General features: G+C 39.3%; 2 protein-coding genes across 2 annotated transcripts; one reads left to right on the top strand and one right to left on the bottom strand.

Annotated features, from left to right (window-relative positions):
* Window positions 1–5,259: 5,259 nt before the first annotated feature.
* Window positions 5,260–16,441, top strand: ltb4r (leukotriene B4 receptor). The gene is made up of 4 exons (XM_067447580.1): window positions 5,260–5,420; window positions 7,405–7,932; window positions 10,114–10,387; window positions 15,549–16,441. Exons 2-4 carry the CDS (start codon window positions 7,439–7,441, stop codon window positions 15,915–15,917), a joined length of 1,137 nt encoding a protein of 378 aa, XP_067303681.1. The 5' UTR covers window positions 5,260–5,420; window positions 7,405–7,438; the 3' UTR covers window positions 15,918–16,441.
* Window positions 16,442–17,925: 1,484 nt separating this feature from the next.
* Window positions 17,926–21,174, bottom strand: LOC137080578 (C-type mannose receptor 2-like). The gene is made up of 4 exons (XM_067447582.1): window positions 21,138–21,174; window positions 20,680–21,045; window positions 18,637–18,981; window positions 17,926–18,472 (listed from the first exon to the last, which is right to left on the bottom strand). The coding sequence occupies exons 1-4, from the start codon at window positions 21,172–21,174 to the stop codon at window positions 18,108–18,110; spliced, it is 1,113 nt and encodes a 370-aa protein (XP_067303683.1). The 3' UTR covers window positions 17,926–18,107.
* Window positions 21,175–21,522: the final 348 nt, after the last annotated feature.

Raw genomic sequence — 21,522 nt, forward strand, 5'->3', positions numbered from 1 at the left:
AAGGTTATTATAGTTTTGCTTTTTTAAATTAGTTTTTATTTTATTATCGTTTTCAATTTTGCTACAAATTTCAGTTTAGTTTTAGTTCGTTTTACAAATGGTTTTGCTAGTTTTAGTTTAGTTTTTATTTTGCAAATACATTTCTATTTAGTTTTTATTTATTTAGTTTCAGTTTTAGTTTTAGTAATTATAGTTTAGCAGAGTTACCATAATGAAGTGTAGAGACCAAATCAAGGTTTTTAATTTCAGCAAAGTTTAATTAACAGATTAGAGTTTAATCTTACTAAACATCCTTAAGTGAAATCACTTGATAAACGAGCATTATTGTTTAAACCCAGGACAGTCTTACAAAACATGCATAAAGTTGGGTCTTCACCTTTGAGCAAAAAAGCTTGAGTCAAACTATGACCTATACAGGATCTATCTTAAAGAACAAAATAGATGCAATGTAAAATATAAAAGTAAAAATTATAAATTCCAGACAAACTCACTCATAACAGATGAAATATTGTTAAACAATTAAAAGCTTATTTTAATTTCTTCAGTAGTACAATGTAGGCTAGCAGTGTCTACACACTGTTTTGCTCTGTGTGTGTGTGTGTGTGTGTGTGTGTGTGTGTGTGTGTGTGTGTGTGTGTGTGTGTGTGTGTGTGTGTGTGTGTGTGTGTGTGTGTGTGTGTGTGTGTGTGTGTACATGTTTTTCTAGCCTGGTGAGGACTTCAAACTGAATGCACACAGACTCGTGTCACCGTGGGGACCTAAATTGAGGTCCCCATGGGTACAAAAGCTTATAAATCATACATAATGAGTTCTTTTGAAAATGTAAAAATGTAGAAGGTTTCCTGTGATGGGTAGGTTTAGGGGCAGGGGCAATGTAGGGGGATAGAATATATGGTTTGTATGGTATAAAAACCGTCTATATGGCAAGTCCCCACAAAGATAGCGCACCAGACATGTGTGTGTGCGTGTGTGTGTGTGTGTGTGTGTGTGTTTGTTGTGCAATAATTGTAAAGGGGACCAATGTCCTCACTTATCTAGTAAAATATTATGATAACTTACTAGTAAGGACATTTGACTGGTCCTCACTAGTTAAAAAGGCTTATAAATCGGCCAAAACATGTTTTTATTTAAATCTATTGTTTTGCACGTTCTTGGGATGGGTAGGTTTAGGGATAGGAATTGAGTTAGGAGATATAAAATATCATTAACCTGATATAAAATCAATGGAAGTCCATGCAATGTCCTCACTTATATAGTGAAACAAACCTGTGTGTGTGTGTGTGTGTCCTGGCATTCCCTACTTTGTGGGGAAATGTCTCCACACAGATAATAATATTATTAGTAGTAAATGATTATGATAACACCTTTGAGCCTGTCAATATTATGCAAACATGAAATCTCAAACGCACAGTAGGCTAGTAACGTTAACGTTATTTGCTAATATAGTTGCTGACTTTTGCGCCTGCGTCTCTCGTCACGTAAGAAACGGCATTCTAAAGCAGTGAGCTTAAAAGAAGTTTAACGTGCATCTCATTACCTTGTGTTATTTCCCCTTTCACTGCCACGGACGCATTGATTCTTTGTGAACTGCCGTTTAGGACTGGCGATGTGTTGACTGTCTGCACGCGTCCGTCCCAGGACAGCGGTTAATCTCCTCAGCTCACTTGACGCGCAGTAGCGCGATATACAGACACTCGCTCAACCGCCACAGTCAGATTTTCCACCACATTAAAGAGAGCTTATTAACAACGAAAACGAATATTTATTTTTGCTAATTATTATTTTATTTCAGTTAGTTTTTTAGTAAGAGTAGTTAGTTTCGTTTAGTTTAAGTTTTTTATTTATTCAGATTTTTAAATTTTATTTCAGTTTACGAAAATGTTTTTTGACCAATAGTTTTAGTCTTCGTTTCAGTTTTCGTTTACGAAAATAACCTTGGTTCGGATGATGTTTGGTTTTGAAGTCACCATTATGGTGATCAGTGTTTGCTTTTGTTGGGCTCTTGACCCTTGACTTGCAAGTTTATTTCTCTTTCAGCAAATTCAGGGGTTTTCAGAAAATGATTCTGCATTGATATAGAAGAAAAGGCAGATCAACATGTCCGTTTTAATGTTAAATGACTGCATTAAAGTGGCGAACAACTGGTTTAAATGACTATGGATTTGAAGCATTGATGAAAAAGTAATAAACAAGCCTTTGATACAATCTCTTGTGTAACAGTTAAGGCACACTAAGACATCAACACAGACATTCAACGGCATCATTTATGTGCCACAATGCATGCTGAAAACTATGAAGGAGATTTGTATGCTGAAATTAAGAATATTTTGTATTTCATATGCTGATTGTTTATGTCTGTAAGTGTATAAATTGTACTGTAGTTGACAACTTCCTACTCCCAACATGTTTTTCACAATAGTATCACATGGTCAGTTACACAATATTTAAAGTCCCTGTAGTCAATAATTGTATCCCTAAAATCTTTCATCATCAAAATTACATTTTATTGTTTTTTTTCTTTCTTTTTCTTTAATGTGAAAACAATTCTTCATGCCTTAAATAGCTTTAATGTAACTACACCCTTGATTCATTTAGCATATGCTGAGCCATGAATATGCAAATAAGCCCCGCCTCAACTCACTCACGACAAGAAGCACTCTGCCAACGTTACTGTAATAAACACTGCACAATGGCAAGTGGAAATACTGCTTTAATTCAGCCATATTTGAACCCGATTCAGAAGAAGGGGAAGAGGGAATTATACATGCTCGTATACAAGTCCATGTATGATAATAGTTAAACTTTGACTTTACTACGTTATCAAACAGCTAATAATGTGGTGCTAATGTTACACAAACCATGTTCCCGTTCGAGATCCCTTCTTAAAATCAGTTTGAACGACTTAAAACAAGTGGAAAAAGGCATCATAACATCATAATATACATCACAAACATAATTCACCGTCTTTAGGGAGGAATATTAAAAAGATATGAATGAATGGAAGAATATCTTATGGGTTTGGATTGGCGTGACATTTCAAGTAATCAAATAGAGTAAAATAGTATGCATATTTGACATGCTGTCTGAGGAGAGGGCTCCCGAGCTCTGTATTTTAGCCGAACTCAGAGTACTTCCCCATATCCCTGTCTGTGATAGGAAACAGGAAAGCAGATTGAGGAGTTGGGGTGTCGGAGAGATGCAGAAAACTGTCGAGGAGGGTCTGCTGCGGGTATGTAGACTCCTCTGGTGCTGATTGGATAGATCATATGAATCCCGAAGTGTATTAATAAAACATAATTCCATGTGTTTACACTTAATAATCAGATAAGGTATGCATTTTGGTGTTCAATCCAGGTGCTCTGAGCTCTGTATTTTGGCAGAAACTTATGATTACCAGCCAAAATGGTACTTTTATCTGGTACTCACCCCCACCCACCCCCCCCACACACACACAAAGTTGCAAAACCAATGCAGAAAGGCAGCCAGGAAGTGATACTTATATAGCAGATAACACTGCTGTGACCATGAAAGAAAGATGGACGGAGAATCGTAGCTCCTGTGGGAGTGTGGGAGATATCACTGCTACGGCCATGACAGCAAGATCGACGGAAAAATGGAGAAACGGAGCTCCTGCAGGAGCAGAGAAGATAACACTACTGTGAGAAACAGAGCTTCTGTGGGAGCAAAGAAGGTAACACTGCTATGGCTATGAAAGAAAGAATGACGGAGAAATGGCGAAAAGGAGCTCCGGCGGGAGTGTGGGAGATAACAATGCTACGGCTATGAAAGCAAGATTGGAGTCGAAAGGAGCTCCTGACTTCTTTGCTCACTGTTTTGCTATCATTCTCGTGCACTGACTCATTCACTAAACTAAACAGCCAATCAGAGTTCTCTCTCACACCGACAGATAATACTGAATCGGCCCACTAGAGCTGATAGAGCGAAACACACCAAAAAACAAAGTCGGCCGATGTGCAAAAATGGCCTGGCATTGCCTGACGGCCGATCACCGGGTTGGTGTGTCTGGGGCTTTAGGTGGAAAGGAATCGATCTTTAGGCCAGAGGACTGCGGCAAATATTCCTTAAGGACAAAAGATTCTTCATCAGATGGGAAGAGCTAGATTTCGGACATGTTGGGAACTTTGGGTATGGCCAAATGTAGAAAACTGAAAAACTAGAAAAAGTCCTGCTCTACCTGCTCTGAGCAGGGTCTCCGGCGTGGAAGCTGGATACGTTAACAAGGGCGCTAAAGACAGCAGCTTTTAACATCCATTTGCCCGCTTTAACTAGCTTGTAGTCTCAGGGTAAATTCAGAGTTATTGGGACACATTCTCCATGTCATCTCAATGGTAAAAAGTGTCCTAATCACCGTGAAATCACCCTATGTATCGCTCAAATTTAGTTTTTTTTTTTTTTTTTAAAGCAAGATCCTTTTTATCCCTCTTTCTATTAAGTATGAAGATGTATCGTACAGCTCCGGGTATCCACATGTGATTTTGTCCTCATTGTTGTCACTTCTAGAGCAACTTCCTGATCTGTTAACGCGGCGCGAATATCCGCCAAAGTTCAGATTTATCAACTAACACACGCTTATCGCTTCATTCACGTCTGGTGTGAACACACTGTTATGGTTCAGCTGTCTTCAGCTGTTAACTTTAGTTTTTTTGAGCATATAGAGGAAATAAAAATGCTAAAGCAATGGCATGACGCAACAGATTAAAAGCATGAGTCTTGCGCGTATGAATGATGACACTTATGCAGAATTCAAAATTATGTCAGTCGGATCTTAAAGGGATCCAGGCTCAGTTTGTGTTCGCAATATACAACTGCACAGCAAACAAAAAGCCTGTTTGGTTTCATTCAGATCACATAAAGCCAAAATCCAGTAAACTGCAGATCCAAACAAAACCCTTCAGACACCGGCATGTGTTTAATGTTGCGTGTGAAACGACCCACACTGATTTCAACAGTCTGTGGAAACGGTCACTCTCCCTCTTATGAAAACAGTACGAGTCATTTGGAAATCGAAGCGCGCACTGAAATGATCAGTGATCACAGGACTCCTCATCTAAATACATTCAAAACAGAGAGAAAGAGGGATAGAGCAAAACAAGATGGAACCTGTGAGGACGTGCAACAAAGAAAAAGCCCCAAAATAATAAATGAAACGGTAATGACGTTTTGTATGTGTGTTAAGTGTTCTTTCTCTTTCCTGTCTGAGGCAATTGGTTGTTTCTCAAGTAAGCGCATGCGAAGAGGAAGCCATGAGGTAAAAAAAAAAAAAAAAACACTATTTAAAAGATGTTCATGATAAAGAAACTTCTCAGACCGGTTAGAACTGATTGTGAGCTAATGTTCTCAGCTGTGGATTTCATACCACAAGACCAACAAGACATATGATTATCTGCTCTCTCGTTAAGGTAAGGCTATTTAATATCTATATACTGTTTTGTGTACATGTAATTACCTTTGATGCATATATAAAACCTATAATATTCACATTTCTCATGTTTATGCTTGAAATATTCTTCTTTAAGAACATTACAACATTTAGCACCACTCCACCAGCAGAGCATCTTATCAGTTGCAAAACAATGCTGGTGGCGAAAAACATACGAACACATCCTATCAACAGAATAGGCGACTAGTGTCATATCAACTGAGATTCAAACACAAAATACCTATAACACCAACTTTAACCAAAATAAAAAACCAAAATTCACCAAAATTTTCAAAAAGATAAAAAAGTGCAAGACCTGCAATGATAAGCATATTTCAATTGATAAGAATGAATGTTTATGAATATAAAACATTCATATTGTGAATACCCTGGTTTCTAAATAGACTAGTAATTTCACAATTTAACTGCAGGAAAATGATTCATAAAAAGCTGGGAGTTAACATCCTCAACAAGAGCACGGCAAGACTTGTGCATTTCCCTTTAAGTGTGTGTCATTGTTAGGACAGTGTCATGTGAAATGTATTATTATAACCGTCCTTTTTTTGAGGTGTAAAAATTATATTTGCCATGTATGCCAGTCATTTATTAATGTCAATGATAAGCACAAACAAGATTCATTAATTGTATTAATTAAATGTTATACATTTTTAATATAATTTATATTTCTTTATTGTTTTATATTTTTGGTTATCACTGCACAGACCTGGTGTGTTACCTATACCACCAACTGCTCAGTGCCAGAAAGGTCCTGGGCCACTTTTTAGTCCCAGTCCAGCCAGAGTGTCGCATTAATATGCTTTTAAATTAAATTAACACGACTTTTAAAACACATCTCTAAACCACTGCATTGCTGTACCCAAGCAAGGATATGCCTCATCTCTGACAGTTTGATGAAAAGGTTTTTGCAGGAAACGAAAAAAGGAACTGCTTCTTGTGTTGAGCAATATTATCACCATTACTGCCAACACGGCAAAAGATGGTATAGATGGATGGATGGTTAGATCTCAGATAGCAACATTGTGTTTGCCCAGGTCCGGCCCACATCTGGCACACGTGGACTGATGATCTGGCCCCGTATAAATGATGGCATTTGAGCGGTCCACTCCTGTTTGCCAGATCTGGACCACAAGCAGCCAATAGCAATGCCACACGTCAGCCAAGAGCCAACAACAAGATATAATGTGTTACTATTGTGTGCATGAAACTATAGTTTATATATATGTAAGTGAGTATAGCTAAATAAATTAAACTGTGATATATATAATCAATTATATATAAAACATTCCCATGAATTCTTCATACAGTGACTAGTAAAACTGCTAAGGAATTTGGGACCAAAATGATTTAGACACTTAAACCTGAGAATGTTTTGCTTTAATGTTTTTTCTGCAATTGCTCATGTGACCTTTGACACCACAGACTAAAGAAAACGAAGCGTTGCTTGGTCATTGGTTGAGCTAAATTGGTATTATCTAATTGTGTAGTTAAATTTAACAGCTGATTGGTTGATTGCAATCCATTCTATCAAAGTTACCTGACATTATCGAGATGAGTTTGTCCTGACACAGTTGAGGTCTGTCATATTGTATTGCCATTTTCTAAACTATAGCGATTAAACTGTGAGAATGTGAGAAAATGTTGAAGGTGTCTGAAGGTGAGTCTGGGCCGGATCTGGGGTGATTTGATGTTGCTATCTGGGATGGATGGAACCAATGAAATTATTCGTCATATTTCAAATATGTAATCACTTAGCAGTAAACATGTATTGGATGCTTTTAGTCCATATCAATTAATTAACTGTATTTATAAGCTACGTAAATATTTGCGTAAAAGTGTATTTTCCATATGTACTTTTGTTTATAATTTCTTTGTTGGCAAAAGGGAAAGTGATCTTGTGTTTATTTTAAATTCAAGGTTTCTCTCGGTTTACTTTCTTTCCGCAGCAAACACGAGAAGCAACATTTAACTTTGAATCAAATGGCCACTCTTGAGACCACAGTCCTACCTGGATCCCCTCCCGTCCCCGTCCAGACCTCCACACTCCCGCTCTCCCATCAGATCGGGATTGCGATCCTTGTCATCGCCTTCGTGTTTGGTTTCCCCGGCAATCTGTTTGTGGTGTGGTCGGTCCTGTGCCGTGTCCGTGTCCGCTCCGTCACCTGTCTGCTGATTCTGAATCTGGCCGTGGCGGATGCCCTGGTGCTCCTGACCGCGCCGCTGTTCCTCAGGTACCTGGCGGGAAAAAAAGGCTGGGAGTTTGGTGCCGCCGTCTGTAAGACAGTCCATTACTTGTGTTGTGTCAACATGTACTCCTCAATCTACCTGATCTGTCTGATGAGCATGGACCGCTGGCTGGCCGTCACAAAGCCGTTTCTGTCTCAGAGATTGAGGACCAAGAAAAGGCTCCTGTCTGTCATGTTGGGCATCTGGGTGATGGCTTTTCTGATGGCTTTGCCCATGCCATTTTATCGGTGAGTCTGAGAGATTTTCCCATTCACACTACAACACAAATCACACTTTGGATTACGCAATAACAAGAATACATGGTAAATTTCACGAGCAAGAACCACAGCACAACCATGAATGTTTGAGAATTATTTATTGAAGAAGTTATGGATGAATAGGGAGAGGATGAAGGGGAAGAGAGAAAGGGATGGTAGTCCTGCTGATCTGGGTGGCTGGGAGGCTACGAGTGGGGCATCATCTCAGATAAACGTAGTGATTAGGACACCCCCTATACAAACTGATAGGAAAGAGAACAGGGGATGGGAAAGATGGTTGAATTGATGAGAGTGGAAGGGGAATGGAGGGTTTGAGACAAACTGTACTGTAAGGGGCGGCCTGATATAAGAAGGTTTTGAGAAGTCAGGTGATTGGTTGAGGCATGGCTCCCGCTCCCAAACCTCAGTTAACTCCATATAAAATGAGCTGCATGATACTCAGCACAGCAGATTCATAATAAAGCACAATGTTAAACTTATAGGTTCTGATTAGTCCAATCCAGAGGAGGACGCTTCCAAGGCATTAAAAACTGAAGCATGGTCAAGCACTATCAAGACAATAGGCATCACTATATCGTCAAACCATGAATGCCATTGATTTCAATCCCTTTCCTCATTCATCAATTCTTTGCATAAATTTGTGTATATCCGGATGGAAGTGGTATGAATTAATTAAATATTCAAAAAACACTTTTCAATAAAACATGTAACAGGCTGACAAAAGTACAGTTGCAGAGATTTATTTCAAAAACTGACCCCCCCCCAAGATTTTAATGCACAGGAAAACCCATACAGAGGTTACAGACAGTCACCTCAGCCCAACCTGCCTATGGTTTCCTTAGTTTAGTTAGCTGAAAAGAATACTTTGTTCTCCATTGATAAGATGCATTCTGTCCTATCGGTATTATCTACATACTTCACACCTTCCTCAAAAGTGCTTATGTTGTCAGAAATGAACAAAATAGGTCACAGAAGTGATAACTTGACTATTTGAACTGCTTCCTGTGTTCAAAGCACATTTGAAGGGCAGGAACCGCTCTTCTGTTGTTAACATAATAAAGCCTTACTGAAATAAGGACACTTACCATTTCAACCAGGAGGCTTACCAGTATCTTACCAACCAGATTCACCAATTTGGACTAAACCGCCTGAACCATTTTGCGGCTTGAGTCAGCACAGATCTGCAAGTTTCTCGATCAAAACTTTTTATGGTGTGCCTGACAGTTACATCATCTCTAAATAAGACAATATCCAGGAGTGTATGATCCTATGATGCTGATTGTTTTTGCCAACTCATTCAGTGCTCCAGTTAGTCCAAGAGCAACTTTCTCATATAAATTCAAAACTCTGAGAAATATCTGCCAGTGGTTTCACAAAGGGGGCAAAATGTATATTCCTGATGATTGGTCAGTTGATTTAGAATAGCTTATGTGTTTCACATCATTACTGTTCGCGCTCTAGTGATGTAATTGTAAGTAAACAAACTGGTGAATCACTTTTTTGCACCAGTTCCATTGAAAGGAACTGTCTGAAAGTCCAGATTGAACTTCCATAATTAATAAGCAATATAACATGCTCATATGCTACGTGTAACTTTTGAAAAATGCTAATATATTTAGTAAGTAAACTATGTATATTGCATGGCAACAACAACAACAACAGCATTGAACGTGGCCACAGAGCCCAACCACACACTCTTCAGCACATTGTAACCACAAAACCTAACATAGCAGAAAGGCTTTGACATGTCAGTTCAGTTCACCGTCTAGTTTCACTAAATGCAACACAACTCATTCATGTGGTCCAAACACAAATGGATTAATTTAACTGATGTAATGTATTACGTAATGTAAAATGTGTTGTTGTTTTTTTTAGCTCAATTAGGTAAGTATAGCAAATGTTTTTTTGTTTGTTTGTTTTTTTAGCTATTTTGGGTGGTGGCCAAAATTACAATTTAAAATTGGTCAGAGCTATAGAAATGTTTCTTCATTTTTACAAGTAAAGCTTCTTCTCTCAACAAACTTCTAGGGTATCGGTTTTATACACAATCATAATATACACTTTATCTCTTATCTCTCTTATGACTTATCTCTCTCTCTTTTTATGTTGACCTCTTTCATTGTGTGTTTCATTTCATTTTTGCACCGGCAGTTCCTTGCAGCCATACCGTCCGGGTGTGCCCATCCTCTTGTGTTCAGCGTATCACTATGACAGCAACGCTCATAAAATCTTTCAGTACCTGTGGGAGACTCTGCTGGGTTTCCTGCTGCCCTTCATCTTCATCCTGTTCTGCTACATCTCAGTGATCTGTCGGCTGCGTAGTGCCATGTTCCAGCGCAAAGGAAGAGGGAACTTCCTCATCCTCCTCATCATCGCTGCTTTCACTGTCTTCTGGCTGCCGTATCACCTAATCAACATTCTGCAGGTGAGAAACACCCCAAACTGTGCCCAGGAAGCAACACAGTGTCAACCCAGATCCGGCCCACATCTGGTATGTGTTGAATCCACATGTACCAGATTTGGCTCGGCACTAGCCAAACTGACACTATTTGCTGTCTGGGTATGATGTCATTAATGATGCCTTCACGTGCTATCAGACGTATTGTAAATTTAAGTAGTTAAAAATTGGACATGAATGCCCTCTCAAGTCACATTTGCAACTGGGAAGCTTTGGAATACCATATAATACCATATAATTTGGAATAATTTGATACCCAAGTTCCCGAGTTGCCATGAACTTTAAACATGGAATGATTGCTGCTGTGATTGGTATTCTCTGTTTTTAATGGAACAGCTTTATCACAATGACTTGTTTTTTGTGCTAATTTACATACTATATAATAATTTAGGTGTATTGTGTGATTTATACACAGAAAAATAGCCTGTAATGATAACAATATGTTGTCTTGTTAGTTCTACCTGTTACATCAATGAATGGGATGCTAAATATAATTGGCTTCAATATGATTTTCCTTTTGAATAGGCATGAATAAACTGAAATTAATGATTTAACAATGACCAATACTTGCTTAAGAGATGGACTCTTATTGTAAAGTGCTACCATTTCATAAATCTAAGTCATGCTTAAAGATTGCAATCTTTAAACATATGCGCAAAAGGCCATAGCATTGAAATCAGACATGTATATCAGACATGATTCACTTAATGATTATCTAATCAAAATAAGAAAATATGTGTTACAGTAACAATAAAATGAGAACTGAAACTATTATCTGATTTGTTTCTCTCAGCTGCATGAACATATAATTTTGGTTTCTCATGTCTTTAGCTTTAAATGTGCCACTTTGCTTTCAAACGAATGCACAAAAGTGACCGACTGGATATATATACTGTATATACTCCTCCCGCAACAATAAAGTAGGCGTTACTCGAGGTGGGGACTTGTGCACTGGCCAGATTACAGCGAGACTGGCCACAGGAGCAAGAGACTCAAAGTTCGTTCAGATGTATGTCTGGTGGCCAATGAGAGGGGCCTCAGCAATGATCTCTATCCTTCTTTGAGGACCTCCGTGACGAGGTAACTTGATCATGAGGGAAACTTAATTCTTCACATGCATTTGTGCCATAGACCTAGATTGTTTGAGTATTGTGGGTGCGAGGACACGTGGTTATAAGATGATGCCCCAGGTGGAAGAGACACTCATTGGCTATCTCTTCCCTGGGAGCCTCCCCACCAAGCCATCCAGAACAACATCCACACAGGTGGGGACAGACCTCCGCAGGTGCAATTGCATTCCAGATGAGGGCAGGGGGTGTTCCCCCTCAGTAGAGATCACATTCCAGGGGTTGGAGTTGGTTTCCACCTCAGGAATAATCGTGTTCAGGTGGGGGTGGGTTTTGGGGGTTTTGGTGAAATCGCCTCTGGTAGAAATGAAAAATTGCGTTCTGCAGTGCGATCTAAAAGGCCACTTTTTTATGATTAAAGGGGCAGGGGTGCCTACATAAATCGGCAAGATGGACTGCTTTTGCAGTTGAATGGATAGCGCAGCAGGTTCTGCTTTAGGCTCAGGACAAGTTCCTGTCCCTCAGGGCGATTTACATTCCTGGGCATTTGAATGTGGGAGCAGATTTTTACTCCAGACAGGCTTTGACACACGGTCAATGAAAACTCCACCCAGAGGTAGTCAAGCAGATTTGGCAAATATTTTATGTACCAACGCTGGACCTCTTCATTCACAGGATACAGCACAATGTTCCCTGTATTTCTCTCTGAGTCACAGAGTCTTCCTGGACCTGGACGCCATGGCCAATCCGTGGCCCAGGCTGCATCTTCATGCATTTCCAACGATTGTTCTGCTTCCGGGAGTCCTGGCCAAGGTCTGTAAAGCAGTGTCTTACCTCTTATTGATAGCACGTCATTGGCTTTCCAAAGTTTGGGTCTTGGAAATAATATCCCTCCTCGACAGATCACGGTGTGCAATTCCGTTCAGGAGGATCAGGACAATACTTAATCAACGGCCAGAGCTTTGGAACCTTCACATTTGGCTACTAAGGAGGGCTAACTGAAGGATACTGGGCTTCCAGCTAATGTGGTACATACTATATTAAGTCCCAGGGCCCCCTCGACTAGATTAATCTATGCTCTTAAATACTGTGCCTTTGAACGATAGTGTACTGCAAGCCATGCAGACCCAGATCATTGCCAGATTGTTTAATAAGTCCTGGAAAAGTTGTCAGAAGGCACATGTCCCGCTACTCTCAGGGTATTTGTGGCTGCCATATCAGCTTGCCATGCCCTGATTGACAGGCTCCAGTGATCTGATCGCTCACTTCATTCATTGAGCTTAGGCCTCCCGTCAGAGTAAATGTCCATTCGTTAGACCTTGCCAAAAATCCTTGTGGGTCTGGTCCAGACCCCTTTTGAGCCACTAGAGTCAGCGCCTGCTTCTGACTCAAAACACTTTTTTTCTTATGGTGAGTACTTCTGATTTGAAGGACGGCCAATCTTGCCATCCTTCTTAGACTTTGCCCCTGGATATTTTGCAACCTCATCCTGACTACTTTCCTAAAGTTCCATTTTCGACCATGCATCCAGTCATTCTTTAAGCATTCTGTCCTCCACCGATCACTACACCGGAGCAGGAAAAACTTGATTTACTATTTCCAGTTTGTCAAGTTTTCAGACCTATGTCCACAGCACTAGCCAGAGATGTAAGTCAGAGAAATCTCACAATCTTGAGGTTTCCAGATACTTCCCAGTGTGGTGGTGATAGTATTCTCGTTTTCCTAGCATGTGAGTTTGCAGCATCAAGAGTAGCTTTTTAAAGGGAATGTCTCGGGTTACTTTACTGTAACCCTGTTCCCTGAAAAAGCGGGAACAAGATTGTTCGGGTGGTAAAAGATGAGGAATTAGTTGCAGGGATAACAGTGTTTATTAAGGGACAAGAGCAAACAAAATCAGGATCACAGCGAGAAAAAGTGAGTCCTTGGTCAGAAAGGAAAACAGGGATGATGCCAGCCAGGTACAAAGTACTACATCTGCTCAACAGGGGGCATAGGAGAAAGCGTTCTCAGAGCAATTGGCAGAGCAGGTCCAAACCACAACACTGGAGAATGGAGATAGTAATGAGTATGGTCCAAAGTCAATGTGGTAGGCGAGTTCAGAGACAAACACTTGGTGATGTAATGTCACAATGGCAGAGGGAGAGGGAGAAAGAGTAAACCGGGAGAATGGAGGAAGGGACCTGGCAGTGGAGGCTGAAATCCTTGGTGGCAGACAGGCAAGGTAGATCCAAAATGGAGTATCAGGAAGGTTGGGATCTGGCAGCCAGCGTAGACAGGGAAGCTGGGAGCAAAAGAAAAGGAGAGGAGAATACAAACTAAAACTGAACTAGCCAGATGGGAGCTCAAAACAAAAACAGGGAAAAATAAAAAACTGCAGAAAGAAGGCAGGTAAACAAGACTAGACTAGGACTAATAATAATACTAATACTACTTCTAATAGTAGTAGTACTGAAGCAAAGGCAAGATCACAGTCTCAGAAACAACAGACAAGAGCCAGGTAACTTAGCAAAGCAGAGATTCGATCTGGCTCAGGACAGAAGACAAGAGGAGAATATAAAGGGTGACAAATGAACCAAAACAGGTGTGAGCCCTAATGAGATAAGGTGACAAGAGAGGCAGAGTAACAATAGACAACACAAACAAGTCCAAAGCTGATCAGACTGGCACCCTGACAAATATGCTTGCACATCTATTTATAGTCTCTCACGAGAGCGAATTCCATATTTAAGCCAAGTTCATGGCGTATTTGCCACACATGCTTAACAACCCATTGAACAAAGAATGTTACGCTAGCATATGTGTATGCAATATTATATTCCTGCTTTTTCAGTGAACAGGGGTACAGTCAAGTAAACTGAGATGTTCTCCACTAATGCAGCATCTAGTCGACAAATTAAGCAATTTATATTAATATGAAAATGTAGGGGACTGTAAACATACTGTTGGGTCGTCTAGTTTTTAAATCTGCATCTCTGTCCTGCTCTGTGCAGCGCTCAGTCTCACATGTCAAAATAAGCAGAGGCGTCAGTGATTTTGTCTCTAGAGGCCGCTCTTGTATGACAGCAGACCCTTCTCAACCGCTCCAGCAATGGACGCAAGTAGAACATTTTTTATGGATTTATTGCAGATAACCGAATGTTCCAGCAATCCGTGCTAATTAACAGGCAAAACTGATCAATTGGGTAACCTCTAATTTCTGATATTATGTGAAGGTAGAATAATATCTCAATGCCATAGCCTATATCAAGTGACCTCGCAGGTAAACATCACATCAGGTCAATATTCAGACTATATGTTTACCTTATATTACTCTACACTGGACCTGAAGCACATATTAAATGCAACTATACAAACTGATCACGAAACAGCGTGTTCAACAGTGTCTGTGCTGTTCAGTTTTCACGGGTTTTAAATTCCTTTTAAACAATGTTTGTCCTTAATTATACATTTTTCCTGTTAGCACACTTACAGAGATGTCAATTTGTATGCACTCTAAAAAATGCTGGGTTAAAAACAACCCAAGTTAGGTTGAAAATCGATAAACCCAGAAATTGGGTTGTTTGAACCTAGTGAATGGTTTTTAAACCAGCATTTTTTAGAGTGTGTGGGTTTTCATTTGGAAGATGTATTTCTTGAGTGTTTTCTCATCTGTAACACATCTATTAAAAATTTCCTGTCAGATGTTATAATATATAGACATTGTCAAAATTTCTCTAAGGTGTGTATGTGATTATGTGTATAGTGTTTTATTAAATGGTTACACATGTAAAAGGAAGCACATAATTTAGAAAGACATTTTAATATATTTATTAGCTCAGTTTACTAATGAGATACGATTATGCTGTCAACTCACTTTATTATTATTTTTTTTTACATTTAATGCATTTATGTAATGCAAATGAGTGGATGAATTGTTAAAAACAGCATTAACTTTGATCACTTTTAACACATTATGTTACATTATTACATTCTCAGCCTGCCAATGGTCTTCTTATGTGTGAAATATAAAGAATGTACAATCATTGCTCACGTTATTTTTTGTTGTTGGTCTGTTCTAACAGGTGATTGGTATGATGCAGGGCTCCACTTCTCTTTTAGATGCGGCACAAGTGGCCCGTCCCAATGTGACGGCTTTCGCATTCATGAGCAGCAGCGTGAACCCCGTCCTGTACGTATTTACCGGCAGCTCTCACATCCGTCAGGCTGGTCTGGGCTTCATGGCCAAACTCTTTGAAGGAACCAACTCTGAGTCAGGCTCCGGCCGCACCAGGTCCAGCCGCGGATCTAATACAGAGAGCTCTGTTTTCACCAAGCTGTCCGTCAAACTGAGCCGCAAAGGAGACGGGGCTAGAGCTGAGACCCCTGGTGGTGAGGAGGGGAACACAGGCATGCACAGAGACGAGATGAAGACTCTGACCACCCTGCATTAAAGTTGTATCATGCTTTAATTCCCCCGAAGTCAATTTATACTGTTAGACTCTCATTATCCCATTGAAATATTAATATCATCATCTTCTGCTGCTGTTTCAGAATAAACATGAAAACATTTTGTTTTAGTTTTTTTTAAATACTTGATTGTTAAACCATAGTAATTCATCTCTGTGAATTTTTTTTAATCTCTATACTCCTGCTGTTGACTGTTTGTTTGTTTATTTATAACATATGACCACATTTGCATGTAAACACATCCTCATAACTCATTTGTTTGTCACGTCACATTTAGACATCCAGGGTGGACAATATTTACATCTCTGACGTGACACTGAAGAAACAGTGTGTTATTGTTCTAGTTGGTCTTGTTCTCATATTTCATTCTGCCTTATCTGTGTTGTATTTCTTGACTTTGAGAATATAAAAAAGGGCTGTTTGAAATATTTTAAAACTGTATGTTTTTTTTACTGTTTTCATGGGAAGCAAACTGTAAATATTTGCAATAATAAATGTACAAAATGATTGTTTAATTGGGTTTATTTGAGTTGTTGTTGTTGACGACTTTCTTTTATGTTCAGCACAAAAAAGGTTTCTAGATATTTGACACTCAACAATTACTCATTTAAGGATAAACCATATTCATTTAGCTGAGGTACATACTGTTGGTGCTCACTGATTCACATTTATTGTATAAGAGCGAGAAAGCGCCGCAACAGCATACAGGGATCCTTAAAACACAACTGAGGAATACAAAAACTCACACCATACCCTTTAGTTACATGAATCATCATAATGATAAAACAAAGAGAAAACAGTATAAATGTGTATCTAATGATGAGTCTATGATCCCCTTTGACCCCTCACAAAATTAAATTAATTCTGAAGTAAACACAAAACAAGTCAAAAAGAGTTTGTAGAACCAAAGACCCCCTTCAATCAAACTTTTAACAAAAATACGGACCCTGAAAATAATATAATTTACACCTCAATAACAGTTTAGTTAAGAAAACCTTTAAACACAGATCTGAACTGAAGATTTCTGCCCTTTAACCTTCAGGTAGTGATGGGAGAAATGAAGCTCTGAAACATTACGTTACAAGAAACGCTCTGATTCGTTACAAGATGAACACTAGTGACGCCTGCTGGTCAGAACGGTGTAAATGCAAAAAAACCTTTTTACAAACCAATTACAAATGTTTTATTGACAACCTATTCTAATATATCAAATGAAATTAACAAATAATCGAATACAATAAAATATAAAAATATAATATGTGCTGTTTTATTATTTGATCTGATTTTGGGCGGCAGTGGCTCAGTGGTTCATGTAGGTTGTCTACAAACCTGAAGGTTGGTGGTTCGATCCCCGGTTCCACCTGACCAAGTGTCGAAGTGTCCATGAGCAAGACACCTAACCGCGCATTCGATGGCCATAGTGTCTGTTGAAAGCCATGCAGTCCATTTACCATTTGTTTATGAAGAGCTTGGTTAATCGGGCCAGTAAAAGACTTTTAACTACATATCTTCCTTTTTATTATTTAAATGTGCCTTTCAATTTCTAGAAATGCATAAAACTGATACAGAATCATTAAAAAAACATGCAGACACTGGTTCATGGGTTCACAAAGATCATAGCGGCCGCGGCGGACCGCTGGCATTTCGACCCGTGTCGAAACAGATCTAACAAAGCCTTCTTTACTGATATTACGTGACTAAGGCAGTTTAGGTGCGTTCACACCTTGTCAAAATTACGCCTCAGAGCATTCACGTCCTTATAGAACTCGTAATTACAACTTGTAAACTGGGAATTTTCTGAGAGCTCATACTTTTACCACCTGACCGCTGCAGATTCAATTAGGCGGCGATAGTTTTCTCATAGAAATGCATAATTCTCAGTCAGAGGATCCGAACAGCTCAGAGGAGAACATCACATGTTTTCATCTGTTAGTTACGGTAATTATGACATGGCATGAATGCAGCACTTGATACACATTCAGAATCACTGGTTCGAAAACAAATGTGTCACAAAAATGTCAAAGCTTCACAAAAGCAGTGTTTTGAAAGCACCCATCTCAAGTTTCAGGCCTACTGAGGTCGGAATAATCGTGTGTAAAATTATACAAAACCAAGTGATACATGATAGTAAAGGAAGTGAACACACATTTGTTTTCTTACATGAAAGGTATCCTTCACTCATATCTGCTACAGAGGAAGTTGCGTTTGTCAGTCTCAGGACGGCTGATCCAGCGCTGATCTCCTCTAGACTGAACTGCTCCAGATCTCACTGTACGCTCACAGTCCTCCTCTCCTGTGCCGTTCCCTGGAGCCCATTTGTGATAACACACGGTGTCTCCACTCACCCAGTACCAGATGCCCAAAAGGCTGGAGTGACGTAAACCCAACCACACCTCCGCAGTAGACGCCCCTTTAACCACATTCATCACACGACGCTGCATCTCCTCTGAATGAACCGAGACCAGATCCACATGATTCTGTCTGCAGTATCTCAGAGCTTCAGACCACGTCCGGTTCTCTTTGATCAGAATCAGTTTATCTGGACACAAAACAAACCACAAGCAAAAACTAGAGAGAGACTGATCAAAAACAACATGAAGAACAAACACTGTGGAGGAATCTGTCATGTCAGACATGTAGCGTGAACTTTAAGATATCTGGAGGTGATGGATGGATTGTGTGTGTTTGAGAGGATCTGCTCACCTTCATGGCACACAAAAGGATATTTCCTGTCACAGGGGTCGTCTATCCATTGCCCCAAAACTTTCGTACTAATTGCAGTACAGTTTTCATTACCTCCAGCATTATTAGGTTCACCAGCATTCCAGTATCTGAATGAGGAGTTCCTCTGATCTGACCACTGCCATGAGTCTCTGAACAGACCGATCCAGACTTCATTAGATATCTGACTATTACTGATGAACTTCTGAATCTGTTGATTCTCATTCTGGTTCCTCACACTGACCAGATCAGTGTGATTCTGTCTGCAGTAACTCTGAGCGTCTCTCCACTTCATCGTCTGATTGACAAAGACGAGTCCTGTGCTCACTTTAAGAAAAACACACAGAAACAGATTCAGGAGTCAGTTTATTGACAATATTGTCATTCAAAGACTGATTCTACAGCTGATGATATATGCAAATATTCTGAATATGATTTTGCTGCTACAACAATCATGATTTTTTTACTTTATATTTCCCCATTATGTTCTGATACATGTTTCTCTGTAATACTGGGTAATAATAATAATAATAATAATAATAATAATAATAATAATTCATAACATTTATGAACCGCATTTCTGGGTATTAAAATTGCTTTACATAGAAGGGGGGAATCTCCTCAGCCACCACCAATGTGCAGCACCACCTGGATGATGCGACGGCAGCCATATTGCGCCAGAACGCTCACCACACACCAGCTGATTGGTGGAGAGGAGACAGTGATGAAGCCAATGAGGTGAGGGGGATTATTAGGAGGCCATGATGGACAGAGGCCAATGGGCAAATTCTGCCAGGATGCCGGGGTCACACCCCTACTCTTTATCGAAGGACATCCTGGGATTTTTAATGACCACAGAGAGTCAGGACCTCGGTTTAACGTCTCATCTGAAGGACGGTGGTCTTTAACAGTACAGTGTCCCCATCACTATACTGGGGCGTTAGGACCCACACAGACCACAGTCAGCGCCCCCTGCTGGCCTCACTAACACCTCTACCAGCAGCAACCAGACACAAGGTCTCATATCTAGGTACTGACCAGGCTCAACCCTGCTTAGCTTTATGTAATGGGAAACCAGTCTCAGGCTACAGGCTGATATGGCTGCTGGATTCAGACACACAGATCTGAATGAGAGAAACATCAGACAGATGAAGATTAGAAAGGTTAATCCTGAGCAGAAAAGAAAAATAATATTTCATAATGTTGGATTGTTGATTAATACAAATTAATATTGTTGCAAAATTAAGAATGATGTGAGTGTTTGTCTCATTTAGTCAGAATTTTTTTTCCTCGCATTTTAATGGGCAGTGTCTGTGAGCTCACTTAAATGTATAGGGTTAGTTCACTCAAAAGTTTCTCAAAGTTCATAAAGAGTTTGTAAAATTGATTAGGATGTCAAGACAAGGCAAGTTGTAAACTAACCAAATTAACTGAGTGGTTTAGTCAAAATCTGAAGAGAAAATCTCTTTATATGATGAACAGATTTAATTGACAGAAAGTGCTAATTTTTAATAAAAAATATATCGTAATTTGTGTTTCCAAAGATGGACGAAAATCATCCAGTTTTGAAACGACATGAGGGAGAACACTTTATTTTTGTCTTAAAAAAAAAAAAAAAAAAAAAAAAAAAAAGTCTTTACAGGTTGTGTATCCTGATGCTGACTGAATCCAAAAAAAAAATACTATTATCTCCAAAAACAAAATGACACTATCATTTTTTGTAATATGGATAGAACGTGAGCACAATAAAAGCACACTGAGGGGACGAGAACTTTGTTGATTTTGGTGGATATTTGTTTGATATTTTGTAATAAATGTCAAGACAAGGCAAGTTCTATATTATATGTTGAGATTTTATGCATTCATTAATTCATTACAGTTTATGTTATAGAAAAGAATGGCATTATATTTTTTATTCATAATTTACATTCAATTATTTATCTCATTAAACAGTAGCAGCATTTAGTATTGCTTTGTTCTTTTAAGAAATGTATGTTTGTTGTGTTTGTATGGAGCTGCACTTACTGTTGTTAGATGAACTGCAGATGAAAGTACGGCTGGTACTACATCCTCCATCTTCCCATTGTCCATCTCTCATAAAAGCACACTCGTCTGTGCCATCAGGTTGTCCAGATCTCCAGTTCAGATCGAGCGCAGGATCACCTGAAGACCACTGCCATTTATTAACACTCGTCCTCTGCAGCCCAATCCAGATATACGGACCTCCTCCACCAGTCACACTCTTGTTCAGCTCCTTCATGTTGTTCATGTTGTCAGCGGTGGCCAGATCTGTGTAATTCTCTCTGCAGTATCTCTGAGCTTTAGTCCAGGTCTTCCTCTCATTTATAAAGTGATACTGACGCTGAACACATTCAGATACGGAGCAGAGAGCTGTGAAAGAGAGGGTTTGATTTAATGCTTTTCATAACAGGGTCAAACCTGATGAAACTATAAACCAGAAATAAAACTACAAACACACTCACCAATGAGAAGAAGAACCAAATATAGAGTTTGCTCCATTTCTGAGGAAGAAACACATTGAAAAACTCAGAAATCAAACATTCACTGATTCATTTAGGAGTAAAATATGACAGTTTCAGTTTCTTAACAGCAGCATTAATGAAACACATAATCATTCAGACAATATGAACATCTCAAAGTCTAATTGTGTGTGAAGAATGAACATGTGAGTTGTTCTTACTTTAGAGGTTGTGTGTTTCTGTCCTGAGTCTGATGTTTCTGTCTGCAGCTTTAAACTACGAGATTATTATATCTGCTCTCATCCCTCATTCAGCGCACCACATCATTTGGTTATTTCTAGAGAAAGCTCCATGTCATATTTCATTTCTTCTATGTTTGTGTATCTGT

Source organism: Pseudorasbora parva, chromosome 1 (assembly GCF_024679245.1).
Source record: "Pseudorasbora parva isolate DD20220531a chromosome 1, ASM2467924v1, whole genome shotgun sequence".
In the NCBI taxonomy this organism is placed as follows: Eukaryota; Metazoa; Chordata; class Actinopteri; order Cypriniformes; family Gobionidae; genus Pseudorasbora; species Pseudorasbora parva.